At 39.8% G+C, this 14,627-nt stretch overlaps 1 protein-coding gene across 10 annotated transcripts in view; it reads right to left on the bottom strand.

Annotated features, from left to right (window-relative positions):
- Positions 1–96: 96 nt before the first annotated feature.
- The window catches only part of SCAI (suppressor of cancer cell invasion), a 51,256-nt gene continuing 36,725 nt past the window's right edge, over positions 97–14,627 (bottom strand). For 6 of the 10 annotated variants that reach the window (XM_064523983.1, XM_064523976.1, XM_064523980.1 and 3 more), the window contains 5 exons: positions 14,237–14,318; positions 9,234–9,306; positions 7,808–7,981; positions 7,515–7,615; positions 97–6,374 (listed from right to left, as the gene is read on the bottom strand). In XM_064523983.1, coding sequence (XP_064380053.1) covers positions 6,225–6,374; positions 7,515–7,615; positions 7,808–7,981; positions 9,234–9,306; positions 14,237–14,318 — 580 coding nt within the window. In that variant the 3' untranslated portion in view covers positions 97–6,224. Of the gene's footprint in view, positions 6,375–6,687; positions 7,616–7,807; positions 7,982–9,233; positions 9,307–14,236; positions 14,319–14,627 lie in introns of all 10 variants that reach the window. The other 4 variants (XM_064523979.1, XM_064523978.1, XM_064523977.1 and 1 more) reach the window with 4 other exon arrangements.

Here is a 14,627-nt window from a genome sequence, read left to right as displayed (position 1 = left end):
AGCCGGCCCACGCACCGCCCCCTTTCCCCTCCCCCCCGCGTAACGGCCGCCTCAGCCGCGCGCGCCCCGTCCCGCCGCCGCGCAACAGCCGTCTCGTCACATACAAGCGTTTGCCACAGTTTATTAATCATAAACTCCTTCCATACCACCAGAAAGGCAAGGCGTTCATGACAACAGCCAAATCATACATGTTAGGAAACAAGAACGTTACGTCTTAAACAATACGAGTCTATAAAAGATGCACACAGTCGGGTCTCCGCGGGAAGGCCGGCGCCGCGCCGCCGCTGCCTCACACCTGCGATACACAGCACAGCGGAACAGCACACAAATAAAACCCACGAACGTAACACGGGACGGGAAACGCGGCGCGGCCAAACTCAGGAAGGCGGAAAGCGAGTGGTTCCAGGGGCAGCGGAGGGAAACAAAAGCACACACGAAAGCTGCTTGCAGAAGTGTCACTGGAAAAGGCCTAAACCTTGGTAATGGCAGCAGTAAGCAGGCCTTGTGTTTCATTTTTAGTTACTAATACAAATCAACGTGGAAACTAAGATCTTTATTTTTGAAATGGAGTAGTAATATCAATTCTCACTTTAGCTTTTACTAATTTTCAGCAGTAATACAAACATACTTCTTTCCTCCCAAAGACACCAAAACCAATGGCAGAATATTCTCTGGTAGTTCATTGCTTTGGTGATTCACAGATCCCTTGCAAAAAAAGTCTATTTCCTCCAAAAAGTTTATTTATATATCTCTATATATTTTAAGTAAAATATCTGTTTTTTTACCAAAATATGATATACAGGCACATGGCTGTAAAATAACTTTAAACCAATTCACTATAAAATTACTTTTGGTAATAAATAATCTGATTCTCAGAGAGGCAAAACACTCCTTTTCCCGTGGTGGATGGACTGTCTGAGACACAGTTCATCTTTCTGTATTTCCAAAATCCCCCCCTCCCTCTCCCATCTGTATGTTTCTTGTACTTCTTGCTGAGCTGAGGGCCAAGGCATAAGCACCTTGTGCTTTTCAAATGTATGAGGTGAAATCCTGCTCCTAAAAATCAGTTACAACTGAGAAGTGGTAATATTGCCAAAAATGCCAAAAAGAAATCTGCAAAGTTAGCGGGCCAGATACTCAACATAGGCTTTTTTTCTTGAAGGAATAATGGCTGATATAAGATCCAATAAGGTCTAGAAATCTCTCAAGGGGCTACTTTGGGCAAGTAAACAGTAATTAAGTCTGCTCTCAATGTGAAAGTAGGATCCTAAAGAGCAAACCATCTATGCATGGATCAGGGCAGCTGGTCCAGTAATAAGGGTAAGTCAATGGGAATGCAGAGTTATTCCTTGGTCTTCTGAAAGATCTTTCAAATTCAGAAATCCTCAACTAGATCTCCTCCTCTGTCTTGGAAGAGCAATGGTTTGGATGAAAAAAGCGATGACAAGGTAGGGTCTTTTTCAGAAGCAGTAGCTTTACGTTCACTCCTAACTATAAATCAGAAGTATTTGTCCGATGCTTCCTCCTCTGCTCTATTTGTAAACATCCAGACTTTCAAAGCCTTGGAAATAGATTTGGTCACACAAGCCAAATTGCTCTAGAAGTCAAAGATACTCGGCAATGTAAGAGAGCCCTGTCAGGAATATGCAAGTCATCTACTCTGGACAGTTTTGCCCTGTCTTCTCCACCAGTATCCTTCACAGAGCGGTTGGTGGTGCAGCTTAGTCTTAACATTACCGAGTTCCACAGAACCGCTTTCAACTGATGTAGTATTTTTCCCTTGCAAGATTACGCTTGCTGTAACTGTGGAGCTTCCTCAGTTACAGGAACAACAGTAGCCATCACACAGATCAGCTACCAACACCAAAGCAACCACTTAATGTGGGATGGGCAGGACTAAACAAGGGCTCTGCCACTGCTATCACTAGTGACCTGTAATAAGAATATTTACTGAAGAATCTAACATAGATAAAGCTTTTATGAAAGAAGCCTCAAGACAAAAAAGTTGCTCAGAGAGATCCCAAGCTTTTTAGCTTTTGGGAAAAAGCAGACTTCAAGCATAGCACAGTCATACTATAAGGAAGAAGCAGGGAGGGGAAAGGTAATTCAAAACAGCATGCCTGTGGATGAATCTTGGAGCTGTACTTTCATCCCATCCTTAGACAAGAAGCCTGACCAGAGCTACTGAACTTGTAGCTTTTGCAGATGATTATTTGAAGCCTAATTTCCTGTCCCCATCAACCTTCTGTGATTCTTAGAAAGGCATCTCTACACTTCTCCCTGTAGAATATTCTTGAGGATTTTAGTAAGTCATGACCTGCTGACAAATTTGACAAATTACCCAAACTGTCCTGAAACTTCTCAAGAAAGCACTTCAGGGAGCAACTCCAGTTTGCACAGCTCACAGAAATTAATGCTCCATTTTTGTTGCCACGGAGCAAAATGACAGTGTCCAAAGAGTAAAAACAGAGCTCTAAAACTTCATGGCCCTATTTTCCCCTCTCACTGTTATTTTGAGAAGTCGGGAGGAGCAGGGCGGGGGGGGAGGCAACAGCACTGATTTGGCTAGATGTTCTAAAGCCAATTTGGACAAAGGAGTACAAACAAAGATGCCTCCTGGGGAAGCAGGGTTAATTCAAACATATCACATGCAGTATATAGGGGCCTAGGCAGGAGAAGTCCAGTAAAGAAACATTCAGTCAAGTTCACATTTTCCTCTCTTTAGATATTACGTACAGGATTTACACTTTTAATTCAGTATTGCCTAATGGTAGCAAGTCTTCTCCACTAACATAAGCAATAAGGATATATGGGGAAAAGGAGAGGGATACAAGAGGGATGGCATTAGGCCCGAGAAGAAAAGGATCTGTTCTCTCCTCACTCAAAAAATGGTCTTTGCTCCCCTCTAGTGAGATCTGCTAGATATATAAACCAAATTTTTCTTCAGTACATACAAGCATACATAGAGAAGGTACCTACAACCATAGCACACAGTACACAGTAGCACAAGTTTAGAATGACTTAGTAAGTTCAAACAAGACAAGCTTTTACTTGGAGGGAAACATAAGTATTTTCATCTTGAATGCAGCTGCTTTTTTTTTTTTTTTTTGGGGGGGGGGGGGAGCACAGGGTATAGGATGTCTGGCTCAAAGTCCAAGATCAAATACTCATCTACAGCTAGAGCAGACAGAAGGTATCAGCTTTTTCTTATAAAGTACAATTTCTTACTCCTACTGACACAACAGGAGTGAAATCTTTATCTTCGACTATTCCTATCAGCAGCATACCTTCTGAACCAAAGCTCACTAGGTAAGAAGAGAATGAGGGACCTCAAGAATGAATTTTTGACTTGAACAGACAAAGCTGATAATGTGTTTAGCTTCTGAACTAATTTTCAAAGCTGCATATTCTCCTCCTACATTCTAGCTTCTTTAGTCAGTTTTTTGTTTTGTTTTTTTTTTTAAAGTGCATTCTCCTCTGATTAGATCTACTTAGGTAACAAGCAAACAGAACCTCTTCTTAGGGCTGCAAAGTGGTTTGGAGGCCTCACAGATCGCAAGCAAGGACTCCTCGCCTCAGCCCAGCTAAAACGCAGACTTGCGTGTCTGCCAAGGCCTCCCCAGTCAGCTAGCAGGCAATATTCCACCGAGGTTCAGCAGCCCACACTAAAGGAATCTTCACTCCTATGCTTCAAAATAGCACACTATTTTCTAGATACATGGAACCAAAATGAGAATAGCTTCATCAAAGCAAAAGCTAAAGCAGAACAGAAGCATCTGATTGGAAGGCAGTGAGCTGGGGGAAAAAATTCCCCTCTGCCATGCACATTAAACACTGCTGGTGGAGGAACAGCAGGGAGGGTAACAGAAATGATAATCTGTAACTCTCACCTGCTGCTGCTTTAAAGGCTTTCATTATCTTTAGCTTCCACATATGATCCCAAGTTTTAGTAACTGGGAACCTCCTACCAGAAGGAAAGGCAGATCATCAGCTTCACCATTAAGAATCCATGAATCTAATCACTGTAATATACATAGGAGTACTCATAACCCCTAGCTAAGGCCTCTTGTACCTGATTTCAATTCTGAATTACTTCAAGGACCAAGTGTAAGTCCCTGAAAACAGAATTACAATGGTAGAAGAGCCATAACCTTACTACAGCCACAAATGGTCTGGAACACTTTGTGGAATGCACCCAAAATGGCGTATGTGTGTATATATAAATTTTGTATATAGACATTGTACTGTTTCCATACTTTTTAATACATATACAAGTACCTATACATATATACATATTTACAATTTACACCAGCAAGTAGATGTATGTGTATTGTACATATACACACAAACGCCTAGAATACACATACACACACAAACACACATTCTTTAAAATAAACTCCACATCCCAGGTAACAAAGTCCTGCCATAGTCCAAAGAAGAACAGCACCAAGTGGTGAGGGGCTCAATATACCAGTTTCAAGATTGCTCAGAGAAACAAACACTAATATTCATAGAATTTTTTACACTTCAGAAATTAAAGAATAGAGGGCATAGGCTACAGCCCAAGATACAGAGAACCTTCAAACAAACTTCCCATTTATACTCTAGCAAATCCTGCTGTTCTATACTACACCCTGCTGAATGAGGGTCCATCAGTGCCGATTTCTAGTCCTTCACTATTCCAGCTTTTGAGCTGATCATACCATTGTGTCACAGCTTTGCAAACATGCCTACACCATAGTAGTCTCCACATTTTGCAATTTTTTTTCCACCTGAAATTAGAGGCATGGCTAGGTGTCAACTTTAAAGCACTGATCAGACTTGTCTTTTCACTTCCTTTCCAGCACAGGAACAGTGAAAACAGACTTGTTCATTTAATAGTTTAGAATATTTTTATCCCCCACCCCATGCCTTCACTGTCAGGAGTTGCAAGAGTTCCTCTAGCTCTGCAAGGAAGGACGTACAGTCCAAAAGAGTCAGCAAGCACTTTTTCCCCACAGTCAGAATAGCCTTCTCCAGGAAGCGCCTTTACAAAGGTCACAGTACTCCTTACTACACCTAGACTGAGCGTTATGGGATGAGAGCGCCAAACAGCATTATAGCCCCTCAGTTTTACTGGCTTGAGAAAGGACTGAGATGCAATGATGGGCACTCACAACACTAAGTATGCTGGGGCTTTGTGGCAGCACCCCTTTTTTTTTTTTTTTTTCTTTTTAACCTCCAAGAGGAGCATCAGTGTCTCTTCCAGGGCACAGGGATCCCAAACAGATTGGTTGGAAAAATGGGTGCTAGGAAGGGTTGATATTCAGCACTTTATGTGACACTTTCAACTCTTATCTGGGACTGTTAACACTGTGGGAGCCACACGTTTCATTAACACAAGGAAAGGACGGATTATACCTACTGGAGATTTAAGAATTTGTGTCTATTAGCTCAAAATGAAGAATGCCCTCTCCTCCTGGAAAATTGCAGCAGCAATACAAATGGCAGGATGACCCATGTTATGGTGAGAGAGGGGAGCCAGCTTTCTTGGTTTTCTAATTCATCAGTCTACTAGCCATCCACCCAAGCAAGTGGAGTGGAAATTATCCTTGGCCGGCAGTACAAATTTTGTATATGGAATCGGTGTGACAAATTTATAGGGAGCATTAAATATCTTTACGACTTCATGTCAGACCCACTGCTCCAAATGCAGCTTAATCTACCTCAGTTTTGTCTACTTGCCTAAGACTGAAAAAATATATTTGTTATGAAGGACTCTGTTTTATTGCTATTGTTGGTTTGCACTGTGTGATTCTTTCTTTACCATTTCAAATCCAGAGTCTTTGGGGAAAAAATATTGTTTTTCTATTGATTTTTTTCAACTTTTTAAAATTGTATAAAAATAAAGGATTTCCACGAACGTGGGCTAAAGGTAACCAATAGTACTTCTATGCTTAGGATCAGCTGTTGGAAATGTGGTTGACAGCAGCCACAAGACCAGAAATAAAACTCTCATGATTCTTTAGTTTAACATTTAAAAGACATGAAAAGTTTTGCTTATAAAATTGACCCCATACAGAATGGAACAGCTAAACTAACAGCTGTTTATTATTACGTTTTAAAATAATGGTCCTAAATTTAAAAATAAAATCAAGTACTTCCTTTTATGATTTTCACATTAGAAAACTGCACCATTCAAAATCTGTGACCAGGGAAACCCCTTCGCAGTAAGACAGTTTCTTTTAATAATCGTCGAGTGTGTTTTCCAGGAAAACATTTCTAACATCCAGTATGGAAGCCAGCTCCAAAATGTGCTTTTGGAGGTGAGGGTTCTCCACAGTTTCATCTCTTGGCAGCTGAGGATAAGATTCTGGATAATTTCGAGTTTCCTGCTAGACGACAGTGAAAACAGAGAGAAACAGACATTCATTTATTTTTATAACCTTTTAGAAGAAGATTGCAAAAGGCCAATTTCACCTGAGTAGTATCCTAATCTGTTTAACATGCCACATAGAATGAAAAGATCCTAGCAGGAATAAAGCCATGTTCAGTTTTCTTTTTCCATTGACTCAAAGACAGTCATAGTGGCAATACAAACGTTCACTCATCTAACATGATTAAGTACATTTGTTTTTAATTCTATATTCACAGAAGCCTTACCAAAAAGAAAAAAAAAAGAAAAAAAAAGACTTCACGCATACTTACCTACTACCGATTTAGGCTGGAGTTCATTTCTTGAAATTGTAGACATGTAAGCATCTCCAGTGGGAGATTCATCTCATCCTAAAACAGATACCTAAGACACTGGGGGCAAATCCATCCCCACAAAAGATCTACTTTTTTTTTCCCCCTGCTGTCAAGGAAGCCTGGGTAGCTAATTTAGGCTTGGAAAACTATGAGATGCCTGCAGTTAGGCAAGATTAATTCTACTGCCTCTTTCCGTGCTTCTACCTTCAGTTTTTCTGTAACACTTAAAATGGAGCATGCAACTTATATGCCAACACTCACAAATGTAAAATGATGTAGATCCAGAAGCAGATTTCACCACTGGCACAGTCTTAAGCAACAGGGAGGGGAAATACTGTCTTTCTGTTTAGTTTATTCATTTACACTTGAAAGGCCTTTCAAAATTTACTAATTCTAGAATACCTATCAGTGATAGAGTTTCCCTACTCTCCACTTCCTCTTATATTCTTGTTCTCCCCTTATTTTTAGTTATGCAGAAATAATCTCGAGTTAGCGAGAGGAATATTTCTAGCAGAAGAGACTATTCAGAGTGACATAAATGAAAATGCTCGTGTTAGAATGTGTCTAATACTTGTGTAGTGGAATAAGGCTGAAGCAAGTCAAAGACTTCATGCTCTATAATAACAAGGACATAGACAATACAAGCTGTAGGCATTAGCGTGCGAATATCAGCTATCTTTCGCAAGTCACAGTGATATCCATAGCCATAAACCCTTCCATCCTGAGGCAGCGCAGTTCTGTCTGCACGAGATTGTTCTCACAAAGGGACAGATTTCCCTGCATACCCGGAAAATTTTGTGCATCCTCATAGTAGCCGAACAGAAGATAAATCTTGTTAGAAGCAAGCGAAGAAATTCATCTCCAAAAAACTGAAGAAAGGACTGATCTGCAGAGAGACAAAGAAAACTCAGTTCAGAAAGGCTTCAAAAACAAAAAGGACCCTGGAGGAAACTACCATGCATACTTGTGCATTCACCTTACTCACTATTCTGTCCTTTGGAAAGCCTGAGCAATAACAAACAAAGCGCCTGCTTAAGTAGCGTACTAAGTTTCAGTTGTTACATCTTTAGGTACATACCTATGGAACGCGAGTGGGTCAGCAGCTGGGCAATATCTCGGTTGATTTTTCTAAGGTAATCTTGACACTTCTCCCACAATCCTCTGCGCATGCTTGATAATCCAGAGACAAATAGGAATGCCATTAAAGGATTGTTCAGAAAGAGTGTGAAGAGGCTACCCCGCTGAGACTGATCTAAAAATCAACAGAGAAAGAGATATATTTGGCACATGAAACAGAAATGCTGTCCCTGCTACAGAATGAAGTCCATCACCCACTATATTCTGCAACAGCAATGCCACTAGTTTGTCTTAGCTACATCTTCTTGCCTCCCGTGGTAGATCTGTTCTCAAGGTGATGCACAGGATTAGCAATAAAGGATCAAGCAGTTGGACCTATATAACCCCCTCAAAGTCTACATAGCTGTCCTTTTCTTGCACAGCTTCACCTCAATAAACTTGTAAGCTAAAAGAAAAAAGTAATGCACGTAAGAAGATCATGTACCCAAACAGCAAGGCCACTTCCTCCTCAGCAGGGCTTACTAACTTGACATTGGTATTGCTTTGGCGCCATTCCTCTTCCTTCACAAGCACACAGTCCTGCATGGTACAGTGCCGTCCAGACACAGAGGCTCAGCTAAGAAGTCTCTGCACAGTGCCCCAGGGCGCAGTGTGGCAAACCCTCAGAGCTACAGCAAGACTTTTCTGACTGGTCACTCAGCATGATATAAGCATCCAATATTTTATAAAGAACTAAGCTATTTTTCAAAGTTTCTATTTAAACAGGATTCATTGTAACAATACTTATTTTCTACTTAAGTTTCAATTTCTCACAGAGTCACTCATGATATATGCCTAATATCACTCCCTGTGGCTTAAGCTAGATCTTCATACTTGATTTTGTGATGAGAAAATCGGGAATTATATTTTATGGTCGTCACAAGAACTGAAGAATATAATTTTCATTGCCTGTTTCTACTGTAAACCCAGTTTCTCTGGGAATACAAATTCAACAGCTTTCCTTAGCCTACCCTCCAAAACCAGAACCAGATCATGGGAAGACTTTGCTTTACACCTGGCCTTTAAAAGCTGATACCTTAATTGAGTAGGTAATATAACCATGCTGACCTTCTGGTACTAATAAAGCTACCCAAGGTGCTACTAAGAGAAAAAAATAAATTAGAATCCCACCACTGGGCTGGCAATTTTCTGAGTCTCAATGTGGAAGAGAATTTGCCTTCTAGGACTTGATGAAACTGTACAAATATCATCATTGTTAGAAAGAGTTATTTGCCATAAACTGTAAGTAAAGTTTATCATGCTACTTCAGGAAAAATAAAATAACGATAAAAACCTATCTTTTCCTGAAGTACCCATTATATTTGTTTGGCAAAATGACAGATAAATGATGCAACTGCAAGCTGTTAGGAAATTTAATACTTACATACCTTGTAATGCTTTTGGATATGCTGTTGGAGAAAGCAAGCACACCAATGGCTGTCCAAATAAGTTTGTGAAGTTCTGTAACAGATAAGAATTTTGAAGTATTGATGGTCACTTTGCTTGTTTGTGAAAATTCAACAAGTTAGGGGTACAAACAAAGACTATGCAAGATACAGTACATGCTAATGCTTGTTACGTAGTTAAGCTTAGACAACAAGGCTGATGAGTTGACTTATTCATATATCACAGCCCAGAAGAAGGAACATAACCCATTACATTTTAAAGGAATTTAAATTCTTTCATTTCACAAATCTAACAGCGAGTGATAGCAGACACTAATTTCATGAAAATACAGCTTTCAGTAGTAACACATTGCTAAAAAACAAACAAACAAAAAATCTCCACTCACAAGTTCTGCAAAAAAAATGAAAGCCATTGGCTATCTTGGGAAAATAAATCTAGCTTCTTTCCTTGATACCATCCATCAGAGCTATCCAGTCACAGTGATTTCTTTCCCCTTTTCTTTCTAGCAATACAACTATTTCTGATGAAACAAGAGAGCTCACTGCAGAAAAGCTTTAAAATAGTTTCCTTTTAAAACAAACATGTCATAACATTATCATCTGCTATACTGAGGCCCCATTTTACAATACCTGCTTCATCCACCTTCTACCATCCACCTTAAATATTGCAGAAGTGTTACATTACACAACATTTCCTCCAGAAAACTCAAAAAAAAGCCTTTGTCCAGTTTCACCAACATATACTTGGAATGGTCCTACTGGATATCTAACTAATCCTTACAGTAATAAGGATTGCCATTTTTCATTTAAACAATCTCCCTACACCTGTTACACCTCTTACGAACAACAGCTTTCTTAAAACCAAAGGCTTTCAAAGCCATAGAAAATGTAAATTTATATCTGCATCCTATCATAAAGCACATTCATACCATGCATCCAGAGCCAGGTGAGCGCAACACAAATGTCTGCAAATTACATTCTTAAAATTGGCAGGTTATGAATGTTAGGTATAAATCACGAGAAACTATTTGCTTGTGTAGAAATATCAAAAAAGCCTGTTTTTTAATTCCTCTGGCTTCTGTTTAATTCAAATGGAACTCTCCCTCCTGGGCAATGTGTTTCAATTAAATTAGTCTCACTGAATTAATTTCATCCAAGTCTGCTAATACTAAAGACAGTAGTCTAATCAAAATAAAACATTTCCCATATCTGACAAAGTGCTTGCTACTCCTAAAAAGTCCTGTTTGACAAAAAGCCCAAGGGTGTTTTATAATGCTAGATATTAAGGTTTGGTCTCTAATGAAGAAACAAATACTATTATCATGAATACAGTAACTGCAAGCCAACCCAGTAATTAGTAATACTGAACTTTAAAGAAACATTTAAAACTCCAGGAGTCACTGCAGCCATTGCTAGTTTGCACTGAATGAACTTAGTGCTGTTGACACTGACAGGCTGCACATTCTCAAATCACATTTATGTTCAGTATTCATGAACAGATTCTCAATTTGGATTAAATCTGTTACCAGCCAGTTAGAGACCAAAGCAGATATTCCATACACTTCACTGAACGTAACAATGTTATTAAACACTGACTACTATAAAGGAAAAGCAAAGATCATTCATATATTTCATGAAAGATTTATCAATGGACAGTATCTGAGATCATTTTGGACCCTAAATGTCCCAGCAGAGATGAAGCCAACATAGCCAGCAAGTCCTGCAAAGGGGAGAAACTACATGGTTTACCATAGCTAACACAGAACTTGCACTTTGGAAGAGAGCTGCTGGTGCCAGTGTTACATCTAAACTACAGATCCAAGAGTACAAGACGCTCAGCTTCCAGGTCTCTGTGTCAGCTCTGCGCCTGACAAAACTCGCTACCAAAGCCCAAGGAAGCACCAGAATCCACTCACCACCACTTCATTTCCTGATTTCCATAGAAAAGAATTGTAGGCACACGTGCAACAAAGGAACAAGAGCATATCGCAGCCAGGTTTGCAGTACAAATGATTTGGAGAGGAGGACCACAAGGTGCTCCAGAAAAACCTGCCCTGCACTCCAGATGCTGCTGACAGCTCCTGATAAGGAAGATGCTGCCCTTCAGTGTATGGACAATTCCAAAAATGGTAAAGAAATATTTCTTGTTCAAAAAGAACTCATTTGTGACTCAACTTTTCTAACACAAGCACTGCTGCTTTTTTACAATATGACCCACATACATCTCTTTCTAAAAAAGAGCTACCCATCGTCTCCAAGAGAGGTCAATTCACAGGTAAGTTTTACTAAGCTGAGCATTTATACCATGTCACAGACAAAGGCCTTGCACTCTTAGTTGCTAGAACAGTACTTTCAAGACTTTGACCATAATCTTTGACAGCTACAGCCATTAGAAGATACTGATTTAAAACATTATTTCATTTATATATACAGTGGTAATGTTCACAAACACAGCCATCTCCATTTAAGCTGAGGTTTGCCCAAAAATTCAAGGCTTAAGTAGATATACTCAATTTGCAGTTATCTTCCAGTTTTAGCTAAAAATACAGGGGAGGAAGCTGTTCATGTAAGTGCAGCTGATTTGACAAACCGGCAAGTCACTTCCTGGCAGGACTCTCTCTCAGTCATCACCGTTTAAACCCTCCAGAAAGAGAGAGGACGAGAATGCGTGCAGGAGAGTGAAACAGCTTTCAGAAAAGGACGTGTGAAGAGCTGCTGTTACTGCTAGCATTGCTAGCAGTGACATTTAAATGTCAGGATAGCTGCTGGCCTACCAGGAAAGCTCAGAGCAGCCATGTGGAAAAAAGTCAGCAGGCTGGCTTCAACTTTTCACAAAATTGCACAGAACCTCTTTGTCCCAGTGCTTGAGTCTGCAAAGCATCTCATAACAGACCCAGAGGATACTTGCAGGACAGAGCTATCAGCATATCTGGCTACAAGGAACCAAGCACATACGAAACAATGACAGACAGGAATCTATAATGGCTAGAAAATCCTGAGATTGAGAATTCTGTCATTTGCCTTCAGTTGAAAGAAAAAAACAAAACAAAACAAAAAACCCAACTACCATATATCTATTTGCCTACGTGCAATGGTAATAGATTGTGAAGGCAAAGGTGAGTTCTCAAAACCCGAATGTATTTTATTTTTTAAACAGGGGTCCATGCTTGCATTTTTTTGCATCCTCTCCCTAGATTCCCCACAACTGTGCCCATACAATTCCTATCTGCGTTAGGATTCTTAGCAACCATCTCCTTAATCCTGCCCTAAAACACTTTGAAAACCCACATTTCTACATTCCTTACATGCAGGCGGAGATTGGACTTTTCTTGTGACAGCTGCTCTGTGTGCTTAACAGACAGTGCACTGGAATATTTGACACTACTGATGATCACTTCACTGCAGAACACGGAAAAGAAACTAAATGGAGCTTAGAGTTTTTGCTTACTGCATAAAAAGTTATTTTGCAATCTAAAGAGAATACAATTATCACATTTAAATGTAATACAAAAAGCACAATTCTACTGAAAACACTGACAGTTATTCTCACAGGAACTAAAAATCTACATGTCGGAAACCATTAGAGACCCTTTGCTCTAAGCTGCCCAGAGAACGCTGCTATGTCCAAGCTGTGTATGAATTAAGGGTCTCCAAGAATCCCTTAGTCTCTTTTCCAGAGCAGATCTACTTTACATCTTTTTGCAATTCTACTAAAGAGGAAGGTGGGAGGACCAAACCCAAGATCCGCTGCCTGCCCAAAACAAAATCAAAAACCCCTCTTGTTGCACTGGAATCCACATCAAGAAAGCGCAGAGGAAAATAAATCCCTGTCAAATTCTCATTTTCTTAGAAAGACAAGTAAACTATTCTGATTGCATATCCCTCTCTTTAAATGAGAGAGAGAATTTATATGTAATAAAAGAAAAAGTAGGTTTGTACTGTAATCTGGTGTGGTGAAGTTAAATTCAGTAGCATTTAAAAAGCCTTTGAAGTGCATTACAAAACAATAAACAAAAACCCTACGGAAATGCCATATCATTTTAAAGGCTGTTAGGTCCCTGGCTCAGTACAGGAATCACTCTGATCCCTGATATCCTAACTCTTGTTAGCCAACATATGCCTTTAAAATGAATAACACAGACTACGGATACTGAACAAAGAGCAAGTTCATCTGGCCACTAGACGTCCCTATTCCTCCTCAGAAATGCAGCTGTGAGTGTTCACTTTCCTCACTGCAAATAATGGAGCTATTAAAAGGAAGACATAAGGAAGTGACAGTTTCCCCAGATATAGTACATTCTTAATATCCCATTCACCAATGAAATCATGTCATAATGCCATCCAGATGCAACTGGCGACTGAAATTAAAAACGCCTGCTTCTGTATTACCGAAATGCAGATTCCCAATGGTGATCTGGTGATTTGGCATGGAATAATTCTACTTTAAGTTCATTGCACCCCAGAAGGAGGCTCATTGTCCCAGCACACACCATTCTACAGTAACACTGGGTGCTAACTTCTGTGTCTTGTTATTTCCTTGGTTCAGACATTTTTTCAGACACAGACACCCCTTATTTAAAAGATCAGGCTCAGTGCTTTGACTCCTTCCTGTTGCTTAAAAGCAACTGAGTGCTGGATGACTGGAGGAAAAAAGAAGAGCAGATTAGATTATCTCCCTCCCCCATGCACACACACCAAGATTTGTCTTTGGTATATAACAAAAATAAACCTCCCACCAGAGATCTTGGAAATCTTGAACCTTTTTTCCCTCCAGGAGGATTTATTACTTTCCAATGAGCGGCTGTTCATGTGCTTCTCCTTCTTGTTCCTATTCATAGGATCAGATCCTGACTAGCATGCACAACCTCAAAAGAAAAGAAAGACTGAATACAAACTGTTTAAAAAAATAACCTGTTAAAAGTGTAAACTAACTAGGGGTTGGCACTGTATCCTATCATAGATGCAGTTGCATTCAAGAGTCTTACCTTATAGGCAACGCTATTTGAAGAATCCACAATGATAAACAGAGGCTTTCTTGTGAAAGGGTAGAGATCACCAGGGTGAAGACTGAAAAGAGAAAGAGACGCTTCGAAGAGCACTAGAATTTCTGTGAAGTTGTGAAAAGGCACAAGTTTCCTAGACACACAGGTGCCCATATCTAGATAAAAAGAAAGCAGATTTCCCTTGCCCCAATTCTCAGATTCATCTTCAGAGAATAACTGCAAACCCAAGTAGATATTGCCTATACTATAGACTATTTGACTTCCTATTAGTTCTTTCTCCAAAAGAGATCGTTGATCTTATCGAAGGGTCATCCACCACTAATTTGAAGTTTTCCAGTAACAGAGAAATTACCTTAAAATATAGTAATTTTTT

This window comes from Dromaius novaehollandiae, chromosome 20, assembly GCF_036370855.1.
Source record: "Dromaius novaehollandiae isolate bDroNov1 chromosome 20, bDroNov1.hap1, whole genome shotgun sequence".
NCBI lineage: Eukaryota > Metazoa > Chordata > Aves > Casuariiformes > Dromaiidae > Dromaius > Dromaius novaehollandiae.
The sequence above is the reverse complement of the archived record's forward strand: the minus strand, read 5'-3'. Positions and strand labels throughout refer to the sequence as shown.